At 41.8% G+C, this 14894-nt stretch overlaps 3 protein-coding genes across 3 annotated transcripts; 1 reads left to right on the top strand and 2 right to left on the bottom strand.

The window, feature by feature from the left end:
• Positions 1-2148, bottom strand: LOC110770886 (polyphenol oxidase latent form, chloroplastic). Its single transcript, XM_021975112.2, has one exon. It carries the CDS (start codon positions 1998-2000, stop codon positions 216-218), a length of 1785 nt encoding a protein of 594 aa, XP_021830804.2. The 5' UTR covers positions 2001-2148; the 3' UTR covers positions 1-215.
• Positions 2149-5768: 3620 nt separating this feature from the next.
• LOC110770889 (polyphenol oxidase, chloroplastic) lies at positions 5769-7725 on the top strand. The gene has a single exon (XM_021975114.2). The coding sequence runs from the start codon at positions 5808-5810 to the stop codon at positions 7611-7613; it is 1806 nt and encodes a 601-aa protein (XP_021830806.1). The 5' UTR covers positions 5769-5807; the 3' UTR covers positions 7614-7725.
• Positions 7726-12246: 4521 nt separating this feature from the next.
• LOC110770866 (polyphenol oxidase latent form, chloroplastic) lies at positions 12247-14552 on the bottom strand. Its single transcript, XM_021975091.2, has 2 exons — positions 13769-14552; positions 12247-13532 (listed from the first exon to the last, which is right to left on the bottom strand). Exons 1-2 carry the CDS (start codon positions 14511-14513, stop codon positions 12487-12489), a joined length of 1791 nt encoding a protein of 596 aa, XP_021830783.1. The 5' UTR covers positions 14514-14552; the 3' UTR covers positions 12247-12486.
• Between the last annotated feature and the right edge of the window lie 342 nt (positions 14553-14894).

Raw genomic sequence — 14894 nt, 5'->3', positions numbered from 1 at the left:
TAATTTAAACACACTGAACGTACGTTTTATTGAGAAAAACAAACACCAATGCTCCACGTAAGCAGTGGGCTTACGTCAGCATAATTACAGAGAAACACAAAGTTGACGATACTGAAAATTAAGAACAATGCACGATTAAGGTTTAAAGCTTAGCTAGTCGACTTCCTATCAATCAGACCAACTCAACAAGTGCAGTGCAGGTAAGCTTCAACTGATCAGGTGGTGTTAAGAAGTTCGATGCTGAACCCACCAATGGTGATTGGCCCTTTCCCAAGTTTCGGCACCAAAGTCACCACCAAACTAGTGTCCGTTTCCGCATCCAATTCCTCCAACAACTTCGTAATGCTCAGCCGCAGGTTCGTCTTCATATTCTTCTTCTGCTTATGCGGCACGTGGATGAAACTCCCTGCAAACTCAGACTGGTCCTTCCCGGCCTCCGAGTCCGCATCATCGTTCACGAACACGTCGAACTTCAATGGCTCGTTCCCGGCAAACTCAATCCCTTTGATCACCAACACCTCATCTTGCGCCTTCTTCTGCGCACTCGTCCGCTTCGTCGTCGAAGGCCTCGCCACCTCAACACTGATCTTGTCAGACAGCGTTGCGGGGAACGTGGTCGTCAGATCGCCAGACGAAACCGCCGCCTTCCTCTTGTTTTGCGACTTACGAGGGTTCGGCTTCGCCTCCAGCCACGGGATCGGAACTTTGTTGTCGTAAACGTACCCGAGCTTTCTGGTGTCGAGCGAGTCTCGAACCTTCACACGCACGAGGTTCTTTTTCTCGTCGTAGAACAAAAACTCGGTGTCCAGCCAATCAGTTTTATCTATGTCCGTACCGCCTAACAAGTCTTTATATATGGACCACATGCGGTCCACGTTTGAGTGGTGGGAGTAGAAAAGAGGATCCCGACCCGCCGAGTAAAAGGCGCCCATATCCTCTCCGTTGGTCTGGTTCGGATCGCCGGTCCATAAATGGATATTGTTATGCGGGATACTCTCGATGTTTCCGGCTCCTGGACTCGGGTCGTCACCGGCGCTGTAGGGCTCGCCGTAGAAGAGGCGGTGGGACGAGGCCTTGGACACCATCTGCTGGTACATGGTAGTCAAATTCTCCTTGACTCGCGTGGCATCGTCCACGTCATCATCAGTCCCACCGTAATTGAGATCTAGGAGCTTCGGAGGCTGATGCGCAGAGTTTCGGTACTGGTCGTAGAGAGAGGAGGTGGGGTCGGTGAAGATCTTTGGAATGTACATGCCAGCTGGCGCGTCCCAATTCCAAAAGGGGAGGGCGAAGGTGGGGTCGCCAATGAGCTCCCCCATGATCTTCTCGTAGAAGTAGAGGTACCAGCGGTGGAAAGGGTAGAACAACCAGCAGAAGTGGACTTGGATCTCCAGATCCGAGCCGGCTTGCGGGTACCCACCGTCACAGTAGGAGCAATGTACCATGGCTTGTTGGGCCATGCTGCGCGGATCGTCATCAGGTAGAGCCCGCATAAGCGCGATGGCCTTTTTGTACTTGGCCAAGTAGACGGGGTCTTTTTCCAGGTCCTGGGCCGCACGCCTAATACGGAGTGGGCCCCGATCGGGTAATTTGAAATCGATGATTGTTTTGGTGATGGGCGGGCAACAGTCAATTGTAGAGCCATCGGGCTTGTCTGACGGGCCGCACTCGGTAAAGTCAGGGGCGGATATGGGCGCAGCGAAAGCAAATGGGTTGTTTTCAAGTCCTGCCGCCCCGTACAGCCCTCCGGCGCCTAGACCAATGAGCATGTTCCTTCTGTCGAGTCTTCCTAGACCCTGCTCCAAGTGATCATTGTCACCATTTTTGGCTTGGCATCGGACTCCACCCAGAGAAATAGAGCATTGCGTAGTGGGTTTTTGGGACTTGTTTGGGAAGAAGGGAGAGAGAGAGGTTGTGATGGAGGAGGAGGAGGAGGAAAGCGTTTTAGTGGAGTAAGGGCCAGTAAGTGTAGCAGTTGGTGGCAGGGAAGATGAAGCCATAGTAGGTAAAGCTTAGGTTGCTTTTTCTTTGTAGGAAAGGAATGGACATCAGTTGTGCTGCTTTTATAATATTCCACCGTGTTGTGTGGGGGATCCCACTACTATTCATGCATATAATAAATAACGTTTAATTTGCATTTCCAAATCCAAAACTGCCAAGTATGAGAAACTAACGAATTGAGGTGATGAAGAAGAGTGATAGTTGCAAAGTTTTGCATACAAATTCCACCGTTTTGTGTGTGGGGGGGGGGGGGGGGGAAATGCTATATAATTATCCAAATTGATTATTCATATTTATCTATGATGCATGTCAAATTAAATATTAGTTGTCACATGGGTCTAATGTTTGTATAATATTATTACAAGTATGGTCCAATAGATAAGTCCCACACTTATTAGGCCAATTAATTGGTCGGAGCAATTGACTCCCAAGCACCAAATTCGAATCCCTTTCTTTCTAAATTAGATTAAGGGCTCGTTTGGGATTGTTTCTCTAGGTAGTACTTATGCTTATAAGCGCTTCTAACAAAAGCGTTTTTATTATATATTTGTTGAAATTTTCATAAAAAATCGACGTGCTTCTTGAAAAAGCACTTGGGAGTACTTCCTGAAGAAGCACATGATAAGTGCTTCTTCAGAAAGCGCTTCTATAACCCATAAGCATTTCTAAATTTCTCTGCCAAACACCATCAAAAGCGCTTTCGGTTGTCAGAAAGCGTTTTTAGCCCTTCTGGAAGCACTCCCAAACGAGCCCTAATTTAGAGCATATATATATGAAAAAATTGGACAATGTTCTAAGTTTATGTCAATTCTTTTTGTTTGATTTTATCAATGAAAAAAAAATTAAACAAAAAAATGAAGAAAAAATTACTAAACCACCCTAGCGTTTGGGTAATGTGGATTAAGATTCTCTTATATACATACTGCGATTTTAGATTAAATTAAAGTAAAATATCGTTTGTATTAAAAAATATAATCACATAACCTAAACATGTTTTCATAAAGACACAAAGCCAGTGCAACAAATAGAATCTCAATCTACAAGATCTACAAAAAAAAATAGAACCATTAATGAATATTGTGGATTTGGTACTAAAATATTGTCATATAGTACATGATATAGTATATTTCTACTCGTATTTGAGAAATTAGTTCTTTAATTAATCTGTATTGAAGCAAGTAATACATATATATAGAGCCAAGAAAATATACGTGTAGCATGTGCACGAAGAAAAAAAAAATGTATACCTATAATTTGAAATAAAGTAAAGTCAGAAGAATTATATACTATCTAGTATCTGTAGTTATGCGGTAGTAAAGGCTTGGAATCAAAGGATCATTGATTATGGCATACCAATTATTCCAGTCTATGAATTCATATCGTGGGATGCTCTCCAGCACGAGACAACTGATTGGATCTGATTTGAAATTTCAAATTCGTTCCAAGGTTTGAATGAAGGAATATCAAATTCACCGTACTTTTTATTTGTCGTTGTTGTCAATAAGTCAGGCAAGTGGGGCCTCTTTAAGAATCACGTTTTAATAGTGTATGCTCTCACATGGGGACTAGCTGGTATGAACTTGTTGGGTAGCAGAGACTAAAGTTCGCTAGGGCACGTGCAACGGGACCACATTATGGAAACACGCTTATTAAAATACTAGATTGTTAGCTGTATGTGGGACACGAACGACACGCAAAACGATTCCTCCAAAGTCCAAGCTTAATAAATTATTTATAAATTGAAACGTGAAACATAATGTATACTAATTTGAAGTGACCATCATTTCTTGAATAATGAGAAGAAAAAAAGTAAAAGATGTCCTTTGCGGCCATGATTCTCGAAACCTTGTTAATTTAATATATACTTGGTTATTTTAATGAACATATAAACAAGCTTACAAATATTCGAATTGTTTAGTATTATCATAATTAAGCTCGTGATAGTATTATACCTACTCTGCAAAGAAAATTAATGGCTTGGCACGTGATTTTGCCAACTTGTAGTTAATTTATATATTCTTATTGCAATAAACGATGGAGATGGGTCGCTTATTGCAAGATAGAGATTCAAGTCTATCTATTTCAGATTAAGTCCCACAAGGTTAGACATAAGTAGATTATGAAATTGTCACATCTATAAAATAAAATATAAGCCAACGGGGCTATAAAATAAAATATAAGACAAAGAATCTAGCTCATTGAAAAATGATCTTAACTTGCATACCAAAAGATCTCAAATTCAAATCTCCATAACATTATAGTTGTGTGTGTGAGAAATTTCTCTCCTCTATAACTTAAACTAACACTTATATATATATATATATATATATATATATATATATATAAACAAAAATTGACCAGCTAAAAGCCCCTTTGTCAAAAGCAAAAAAGGCCATTATTACATATGACTTACTGGCCATGGCCCAGACAAAGTTCTGGCTTGGGTCTTCCTTTCTTCTTTGCAGACCAGTCAAGCTCGACACCAAGCTTTAGCTTTTGGGACCATAATTGACACGAATCTGTTTTTTTCTTTTTTAAGTACTGTTTTGCTCAATAACAAACGCTCGGTCTCACTTTACCCACATAAATTGAAATTTTGTTACTTAACCTCATGAATCTCTAAAAATTGTTGAAATTTTCTTACTTTACCACTTCCTTTCATTTCTGTTCACAAAACTGTTAAATGTGCTAACGTGGCATAGGAATTTAATAATTTTAGCTATTAACAAACTTTAAAATCCAAATTAAATAGAAATTGAAGAAAATAAAATATAAAAAAACAAAACAGATAAAAAGGAGGATGGTTGTCTGAGCACTATATCAAATACACAATTTGAAACCACAAATCTGATGTTGCCAGCGTTCATTGACATCAGCAACTCGTGATCCCATCGATACTAGAGAGAGGGAGAGAGGGGGAGAAGAGAGGAAGACAAAGATAGGGAAAGAGTAAGTCGAGGAGGGCGGTTGGGGGGTTTGCTGCGTGCTTTGGGGGATGGTGGTGATGGGAAAGGGAAGAGGGGCAAGCGGGGGAAGATGGAGGTGAGGGCTGCTGTGGGGTGACTGGGAGGGGAATAAGGGAAAGAGGGATTTAAAAAAAAATTATATTTGTATTGTAAAATATATCAACTTTGTTTTTATATTTAGTTTGGATTTTAAAGTTTGTTAATAGTTAAAACTATTAAAATGCCCATGCCACGTCAACACTCTTAACTGTTTTGTGGACGGAAATGGACGAAAGTGGTAAAGTGAGAACATTTAAGCAATTTTTAGAGATTCAGGGGGTTATGTGAGAAAAGTTTAGTTTTAAAGAGTAAAATGAGATCAACGTCCGTTTCAGAGAGAAAAACAATAATTAAGCCTTTTTTTTGTTGGAAATCTGGTGATCAGTCTATTCATGCAAATTGCAATAGACAATGGCAGCAAGTCGCAGACACAAACGAGTGTCACATATATCAAGCGCACGTGGAAGAATAGTAATAGTTGAAAAATTGTGAAACAAGCAAACTTTTGCTAACAAGCACAATCTGTAAAATATATGTTCAAACCCAAAATTAAGTGCTAGCTCCAAAATCATCCCCCAGTCAAATACTATTATTGCTAACTACACAAAACCTCCCTTCACTTTCTTTCTTAATCAGATTACAATCCATTGAATTCAGCCCAACTCTCTCTTGTCCTTTTCCATTATTCTTCGTCAACCAAATATCGGGCAGCCAACGTTTACGGTGTGCAGTATTCAAAGAAAAGTGACCCAATTTAATTATAAAACCAATCCCCAAGTAAGCCAGAGAGAGCCAATAACCATGGCTTCTCTATCCACCACCACCACACTCTTCCCCACAACTTCTCTCTTTCCCTTCTCCCAAGAAAGCCCCCAAATTCCTTCATTTAAAAACACTACCAAACATTCCTCTGCACGTAGAGTTAGACTAGTCTCATGCAAAGCCACAGGCAACGATGATCAACAACATCAACAACCACCTCCAGGAAACCTAGACAGAAGAAGAAATGTCCTTATTGGCCTCGGAGGGCTATACGGTGGCCTGTCCAGTCTACCCGCCGACCCCTTCGCTTTTGCAAACCCAATATCCCCCCCAGACCTAACCCAATGCGGACCCGCAGACTTACCAAGCGGTGCATTACCCACCAATTGCTGCCCGCCCTCATCCCCCAAAATCATAGACTTCAAGCTCCCCTCTCCCTCCCGTCTCTGCGTTAGGCCTGCGGCTCAAACCGTCGACCAAGCCTACATTGAAAAATACTCCAAAGCCATTGCACTCATGAAAGCCCTCCCTGACGATGATCCCCGCAACTTTACTCAGCAAGCCAACGTCCACTGCGCTTATTGCGACGGCGCATACGACCAAGTCGGCTTCCCAGACCTCGAGCTCCAAATCCACAACTGCTGGCTCTTCTTCCCCTTCCACCGCTACTACCTATACTTCTACGAAAGAATCTTGGCCAAACTTATCAACGACCCGACGTTCGCTTTGCCGTTCTGGAACTGGGACGCGCCGGCCGGCATGCAACTGCCTGCCTTGTACGCCAACCCGGACTCTCCCCTCTACGACGAGCTCCGAGCCGCCACCCACCAGCCGCCGGCACTCCTCGATCTCGAATTCAACGGCACGGACGAGAAAGTCAACAGAGAAGCTCAAGTCAACTCCAATCTCAAGATCATGTACAGGCAGATGGTGTCCAACGCCAAGAAACCGCTGTTGTTCTTTGGCTGGCCTTATAGGGCTGGGACTGAAGCGGACCCCGGACCCGGTTCAGTTGAGACAACTCCGCACGGGCCGGTTCATTTATGGACGGGAGATAACACCCAGCCAAATTTTGAGAACATGGGGAATTTTTATTCGGCAGCCAGGGATCCTATATTTTTTTCGCACCACTCCAATGTGGATCGGATGTGGAGCATTTGGAAAAATTTAGGACCCAAAAATAAAGATCTTAGTGACAAAGATTGGTTGGATAGTGGGTTTTTGTTTTATAATGAGAATGCGGAGTTGGTTAGGGTTAAGGTGAGGGATTGTCTTGATAATAGGAAGCTTGGATATGTTTATCAAGATGTCGAGATTCCTTGGCTCAAGTCTAGGCCAACGCCACGTAGGACAAAGCAGCAGAGAACTGCCAAGGCTGGTGGAGTGGCAAAAGCTGCCGGGACGACGTCGTTCGGGAAGCTGGTGAAGAGCAGTGAGTTTCCGATACAGTTGGAGTCGAAGATAAGCACGGTGGTGAGCAGGCCGAGGCAAAAGAAGAGGAACAAGAAGGAGAAGGAGGATGAAGAGGAGATATTAGTGATTGAGGGGATTGAGTACGAGAAAAATTCGGTTGTTAAGTTTGACGTGTACGTGAATGACGTGGACGATGAAGATGACGTGTTGAGTGGGCCAGACAAGAGCGAGTTCGCGGGGAGTTTTGTGAGTGTGCCTCATACGCATAAGGAGAAGAGGAACAGGAGCAAGGGTATCTTGAGGTTGGGGCTAACAGACTTGTTGGAGGATTTGGAAGCTGAGGATGATGAGAGTGTCGTGGTGACTTTGGTGCCTAGGTTTGGGGCTCAGACTGTCACGATTGGCAGCATCAGAATTGAATTTGTTGCTTGATATTCAAGCTAAGTAAGTGCGTAAATTGAGATAAAGTTTCATGAATCTCCACCAGCACTTGAAATTAAGATGTGCTTAACTTTTAATAAACGCGAGACCATTTGTTCCTCAATTTTTTTTTTAGAATCAGATCATATCATTGCATTAAGAAGCAAGCATAACATCATTAGCAAGAATGGGAGACAGCCATTCAGGTCTATTTTCCATCCAAACTATAAGGTCCGAAATAGAAAGTGCAAAATATGCAAGGCTATGAGCCGCACGATTACAAGTACGAGGTGGAAACTGACTATGACAACTATGAAATGAATTTGCCAAAACCTGAATTTCATTTACAATTACAAAATTCAATTTGTATGGCTACTATTCCCCTACGCCACATGCATTGGGACCTCTTGGTCTCTGTCTGCAACGATCTTTGTCTTGTGTATTGTTTTTCATTTTTTTTGTTTCTGTCTTTGATGGGAAAAGTATGCAGGTCCTGTTTATAAAGACCATATAACCAAATGAAAACAAACAAATTTAAGGAAGAGAAGACAAAGATGATAGTCATGATCTCTGAAAAAGAAATGCAATTGGACTGGCTGATTCGTAATTTTCAACATATATATGGATCGCAATCCCTTAGACCAATGAGCTTCTTGTCTGTTGGGCAAATGAAATCGGTTCCTCCAATAAAAACTCTTAACACGTAAGCTTTTGCTTAGTCATTTCCAAGGGCGGAACCATGAATTTTTCAACGGGTGGGCTAGTTAAAGTTATTAGCTTAAAATTTAATGATTTTTTTTTTTTTTTTGTACTTACAATTTCTATAGTCTTTCTAGAAATAAAAGTAAACATTAAATCATATAAACCACGCTAGTTCATAGCTCCATAAACTAATTTTCAATAAGTTTTAACATAAACCAAATAGAGTTTAACACCATAGTGGATTGAACATCTAAGGCATTTTACCTAGATTGATCTTAGTTCCTTCATGCATTCATATCATATATGCAAAATTGTTTTATGTGAAAATATTGACTAAGTATGAAAAATGAGTTTTCGGAATAATCATTTTCTCAAGATAATTTTTGGCGGCTTTTATTCCTCACACATCAAATAAGAAAACTTGATTTTACGGGATTTTAGTATGAAGTATATATTGACTTAATGAGCCATCATTTTTAGCCTAAATCGTATTTTGCACTTAAACCGGTTTTTCATATTTTGATTTGGTGGGAATTTGATTTTCTAGTATTTTTATTTGAATCCAAATGGGGGGTACTTCCTTATTTACATTGTAAACTTAAGTAAATGGAGTAATATAAAAATAAATAAAAGTAAAATGACAAAGACATTTACTTAAAAAAAAGCAATCTATTGCACATGGAAGCATACAATGGTGGAGGTGTAGCTGCACTTCCTCTATATGGAAAAATCAATGTAGTTGCTTCAAATTGCCCTTGTGCTCAAGTTGGTGGTGGAGCACTCCAGGTGTTCGACAGAATGCCTCAGCCAAACCAGCTATTGAGGCCCAAAAAATCCATGGTTGGGCCCGAATAAATTCCGGGCCCAAGACGATATATGATTGGAAAAAGACTCAATTTGAAGTACACAGAAGTCTGCCATGCACGAGCCATATCCTACATGCCATGCCAAATAGAAATCTATCACGATAGAAGCTGAGATTAAAATTATAAAGATGCATTTAGCACTGCAAATTCGTGTCAATTATCCTATCAAGCGTCATACTTAAAAAGCATGCCAAGCGACATGCCATGCCAAGCGGGAAATTATTATCCCACAACAAGCTTAAGTGGGCCCAAGCCACTCAAATGCCCGGATCTTGCTTGAGTGGGATTGTGGTATGGATGGTAACGAATTATCATGGGGCCCATTGATGGGCCGAGAAATGGAAGTCTCGGGTCGCTTGGGGGACTCGAGACTCAATCCCATTTCTTAGGCCCAAATGTGGGTAAGCACAAGAGAGGGAATAGACCATTGCTCCAACTAGAGTAGCCTAACCAAAATAATCCATTACTTTAGATAGCCCATAAAAGTCCAAATATTTGGTGAATTTAGCCCACTTATTAAATGGCTTGGTTTTCTATATATTAAAAGGCCCATACCACTTGAATTAAAAGAATCCAAGGCCTTCAGCACTTGGCTGAAGCAGAAAGCCACGAAAGGCCAAAGACTCACATGTGAGGGGCTGCTGGGAGAACGAATTCCAAGTGCAAGCATCCAAAGAAACCAAGGGGTATTGGCATATAGGAGAGGATGCTATCTCTTAGACCAGCAGGCGCTCCCATTTCCTTTCCTTCATCAGATTTGGCAATGAAAAGAGGAGGAAAGAAGAGAAAGAGGATGGGTGAAAATGGAAGCTCCCCTCTGAAGCAGCCGCCAGAAGAAGCCTGGAGCTCCCAAAAATCTATGATTTTGTGGGATTGGGCAGAGCTGACTTTGCCACCATGAAGTAAGTCAAGAAAGAGGGGAAGAAAGGAAGAGGAAAGCTTAGCTAGATTGGGAAGAAACCATTAGGGTTTCTTGGAGAAGAACAAACCCCAGCAACTATAAATAGGGCCCCTTCTACCCAACACAACACAACCCACAACCTTAAGAGAGCAAGCTTTCTCTCTCACTTGCAAACTCAGCCATTTTCATGCTATCCTTGCCCATTTTCCCTTATTTCCCATGTTTTGTCAGATTGATAGAAGCTTTGACAGAGTCACTGTCAAGCTGCCGGAAGCTACAAAAATTACCCAAAACTCTCCACCAATCCTCCTTAGAACCTTTCTTCCCTTCCATTAGAACCTCTGACCTTTATAGGAACCCACAGCTCTCTCTCTCTCTCTCTCTCTCTCTCTCTCTCTCTCTCTCTCTCTCTCTCTCTCTCTCTCTCTCCTAAAGTGCTAAACCCCTGATAATTTTGCTCCCATGCCACATGCCTCTCATGCCAAGCCCAAAAGTTTATCTGTAAGCATGAAGAAATTATCTGTAAGTTGCTGTCATTTTAGTTGGTGAAGATAACCAAAATACTTCCTAAGGCTTTGCTGCCCTTTCGAAGCATTTTGGGGCTTAATTTTCGAACTCAGACAAAGGAGACAATTTCATCAGCCCAGCCCACTTGCTGCCGGAAGAAAAAGGCCCCTACACCAGCACAATGCTATTTTTTTAATTTTATTTTAAAAGTCCTTGCCAAAACGATGTTCTTTTGGACAATGGCGAAAAAAGAAGGAGGAAACCAAATTCATGGGCTTTAAACAAGGATTCTTTCTGTGTGCTTTAAACAACAATTTTTTTAACAAGGCAATGATTTCATGGGTTTAAACAATTCTTTCTTCTTTTTCTTTTTAGTCTAAGGTTTTCATAATATGAAATTTTGTCGACAACAATTATAGGTTAATTTTAATTTTTTTTTTAATGAATTATGAATGATATTGGTATTGTTTGAATTATAAAGATATTAGGTTGTCATTTTTTTATAAAATTTTTAGCCTTTTAAAATTGCACTTCAGCTAAAAAAAATTATGGGTCACTTAGTGACAACAGAACAAGACGTGCCACGTGAAACTTAGAAGAAACCATCCCAATCATGAGATGTGCATGCCACTATTTTTGGGAACAAAAAGATGCCAAATCCTTTTAGGATCCTCTCCTTTTCCTTTTGAATTCGTAGCATTTTTGCTCATCACTTTAACCCAATGTATATCCTCACCACCCTTTTTAAAATTTGACATATGTCTATGGATATAACCATAGTTAATTTCTTCATGAGAGAGAAAATCCTTTTAATAAATTAGATAAACAAAAACCAATTATTAAAGAAAAAATAAAAACCCAACAACAGCCACCACAACTGTAAGATCCCACATCAACTAACGGAAAGGGGGGTGATGTGCCTTATATGTACATACTCGTAAGATGCCACATCAACAACAGCCACCACAGGTCCACACACTCACCCACCCAACCAATGTGGTCAGCCATCCCACCACTATAAATAAATAATAATAAAAAGTGTTAGCCACCTCTGCAAATATCACCAAATAATGGTGACTGTTGCCTTTTTAATTTTTTTTTTTGTTGTAGTGCACCCTTCCAACCTCGTCAGCCACCGCACCCATCTGGCAACAACCCCTCTTCTCCTAACTTTTTGGGTTTGTATACAGATGGGTGTAAGATATAGGTGACCACGAGGTTCCATCTTCTGCCTCATAAGTTTTGCAGAGAGGTGGAGAGGTATGTCTCATTGAAATGGGATTTGAGATCTAATTAATTAAACCCAAAAGGCCCTAAGCGAGGACTGCTACAATGATTAGAAAAATAAAAAGTAAAAATGTAACTATGGTTAGTTTATAGACATGTGTCACATTTTGAGAAGGGTAGTGAGGGTACTCATTGGATTAAAGTGGTGAGCAAAAATACTCCCCAAAATTATTACTTTACTTAACTTTAATTAAGTAGATCATTAACTACGAACCACAGTTTTCTTCATCAAATCAGTAATTGGGGAAATTCTTTGCAGCCTTACCTTCCACGTGATCAATATAAAATGTTGTTTTCCCCTTATTTAAAAAAGAAAAAAGAAAAAAAGAGGTTATAAAATAGTAGACTCTCTTTCTCATCTATTACTGGTGAATCAAAGCACTAGCTAGAAATAGCTTTATTGATGAACAAGCACACAACATCCATATTCCATCCGCGTAAACAATGGAATATTAATTACATGGAAAGACCAGCGTACGTTATTGCATGGCTCCATAATCCAAACACTGATAGAAAATCACATTAACTAAAAGCAGGGCAACGCAAGCCATCAATTCCGCAGAGACATTAACACAAGCACCAAATTTATTAATTAATTAAGGGCCTCGATTCTTAATTAAGATCAAGAAGAATACTCGATCTTGAACCCACCAATGGTGATCGGCGAGTCCGAAACCCTAGGCACCAAGGTCACCAGCACACTGCTGTCATCCTCCACTCCCAAGTCCTCCAACAAGTCCGTTATCCCCAATTTCAGGTTCGTCTTCGTCTTCGCTTTCGTCGTCTTCCCTTGCGGCACGTGCACGAAGCTCCCAGCAAACTCGGACTTGTCCCTCCGACTCAGCGACTCAGCGTCGTCGTTAATAAACACATCAAACTTCACCGCCTCGTTACCCTCGAACTCAATGTCCTTAATGATCAGCACCTCCTCCTCATCAACCTTCTCCTTCTTGCTCCTCTTCCTCGGCTTCGGCCTCGCCACCTCAACCGTCGTCTTTGAGTCCAATGTGGCCGGGAACTTCGACGTCAGCTGCGTCGCAGCCACCTTAGCTTTCGTCTTGTTCTTCGTTTTACGAGCGGTTGGCTTTGTGAACAGCCACGGAAGACTCACAGGTTCGTAATTATATCGAAGCTGCTTCGCTGTGTCGAGGCTGTCCCGAACCTTACAGCTTACAAGCTCAGCGTTCTCGTCGTAGAACAGAAACTCGGCGTCGAGCCAATCGGTGTCGGTGATGTCCTTGCGCTTGCCTCCGAGGGTTTTCCAGATGCTCCACATGCGGTCCACGTTGCAATGGTGGGCGTAAAACAGGGGATCACGACCGGCGGAGTAGAAGTTGCCCATGTCCTCCTTGTAGGTCTGGTTTGGGTCGCCGACCCATAGATGGATGTTGTTGTGAGGGCTGTTCTCGATGGTGCCGGCGTATTTTCCGGTGGTTGTGCTACCGGCCCTGTACTCGTGGCCGAAAAACAGATCGGGAGTTTTGGCACCGGAAACCATCTGACGGTACATGATGGCCAGATTCTCGTCTGTTCTTGTCTGGTCGTCCACGTCATCGTCTGTCCCACCGTAGCCGAGGTCCACCAGAACCGGCGGCTGGTGGTCGGCGTTTCGGTACTGATCGTAGAGTGGGGAGCTGGTGTCAGTATAAATGTCCGGAATTGGGAAGCCTACAGAAACATAGCAAGTGTCAAAGTGAGGAGCACAATTTTAAGGAGCCATATGAAAATATACAAAAGTATTGAGACAAATTTTTCAGAAAAATGCAGTGGAAAATGTATATTTTTCTACTTATTTTCGGAGACATGTTTATATTGACAATATAATGTGTACATTCTCAATTTAACCATACAAACATACCATTTAATTAAGCGTAAAATAAGGAAAAAAGAAATTAAAAACTGACCATCTGGAGAGTCCCAGTTCCAGTATGGAAGAGCGAAAGTTGGGTCATCAATGAGCTTGCCGAGGATTCTCTCGTAGAAGTACAAGTACATGCGGTGGAAGGGAAAGAAGAGCCATGAAAAGTGAACTTGGATGTCAACGTCCGTAAACCCTACTTGTGGATATGCACCGTTACAGTAGGCACAGTGAACTTTAGCTTGTTGCGCCATGCTACGTGGGTCGTCATCGGGTAGGGCTCTCATGGCGGCTTGGGCTTTCTTGAACTTGGCCAAGTACTCGTCAGTCACTTGCTGGGCTGCGGGCCTCGTCCGCAAGGGGATCGACAGGTCTGGTTTGAAGGTTTTGATCTTTGTTGTCACTGGAGGGCAGCAGGCAACGGTTTCACCTCCGGTGGTGATTTCAGCCAGCGTGCATTTGGTTAAGTCGGGTGGGGCCAGCGGGTCGGCGAAGGCGAATGGTTTCGGGTCGAGGGTGGTGGCGCCATACAAGCCGCCGAGGCCAATGAGGATATTTCTCCTGTCCAATTTTCCCAACAAACGAGAAGATTCTTGTTGTTGTTCATTTTGATTATTGCTATTGTTATTATTTGTGGCTTTGCATGAGATTGATGACCTGCGTGCAACGTAGTGCTTGCTTTTTCCAGATAAGGAAAGTTGGGATTTGTTTGGGAGGAAAGTTGAGAAGGAATTGGTGGAGATGAGAGAAGAGTAAGTGCCCATGGTTGTGGGAGAGGGTGCAGTGGCCATGGCTTTGCTTCGGTCGGTGCAGCGCTCAACGTGTTTGCTCTTGTTTATAAAGGCCAACTGAGGATCCAAATTCTGTAAAATAAACTATTTTTATTTTTATTTTCCTATAAAACGATGTTTATTGAAAAGATAAAAATTAAAAATTATCTTTTACGAAAACATCACGTATCTCTAGACTTTAATTTACTTTTATTAATACCTATGCCAGAAGTTATTCGATCTAGCACATAATATTTATTGCAAAATCTCTCATCGGAGAGATTATAGAATCCTACAATCATACGGTCACGTGATTCATCTCGTACGTGTTAATATAAGTAGAGGACAATCCTAAACCTTATAGTATGATACATGATATAGAATACCCACGTTGAATGTGGA

The sequence above is a fragment of the Prunus avium genome, chromosome 4, assembly GCF_965620075.1.
Source record: "Prunus avium chromosome 4, drPruAviu1.hap1.1, whole genome shotgun sequence".
NCBI classification, from domain to species: domain Eukaryota; kingdom Viridiplantae; phylum Streptophyta; class Magnoliopsida; order Rosales; family Rosaceae; genus Prunus; species Prunus avium.
This window is presented reverse-complemented; position numbering and strand designations above follow the sequence as displayed.

Coding starts and splice junctions, on each gene's coding strand:
- LOC110770886 (XM_021975112.2), bottom strand. CDS start 2,000: ATGGCTTCATCTTCCCTGCCACCAACTGCTACACTTACTGGCCCTTAC.
- LOC110770889 (XM_021975114.2), top strand. CDS start 5,808: ATGGCTTCTCTATCCACCACCACCACACTCTTCCCCACAACTTCTCTC.
- LOC110770866 (XM_021975091.2), bottom strand. CDS start 14,513: ATGGCCACTGCACCCTCTCCCACAACCATGGGCACTTACTCTTCTCTC. Junction 13,533..13,768: donor GAACTGGGACTCTCCAGATG/GTCAGTTTTTAA, acceptor ATGTTTCTGTAG/GCTTCCCAATTCCGGACATT.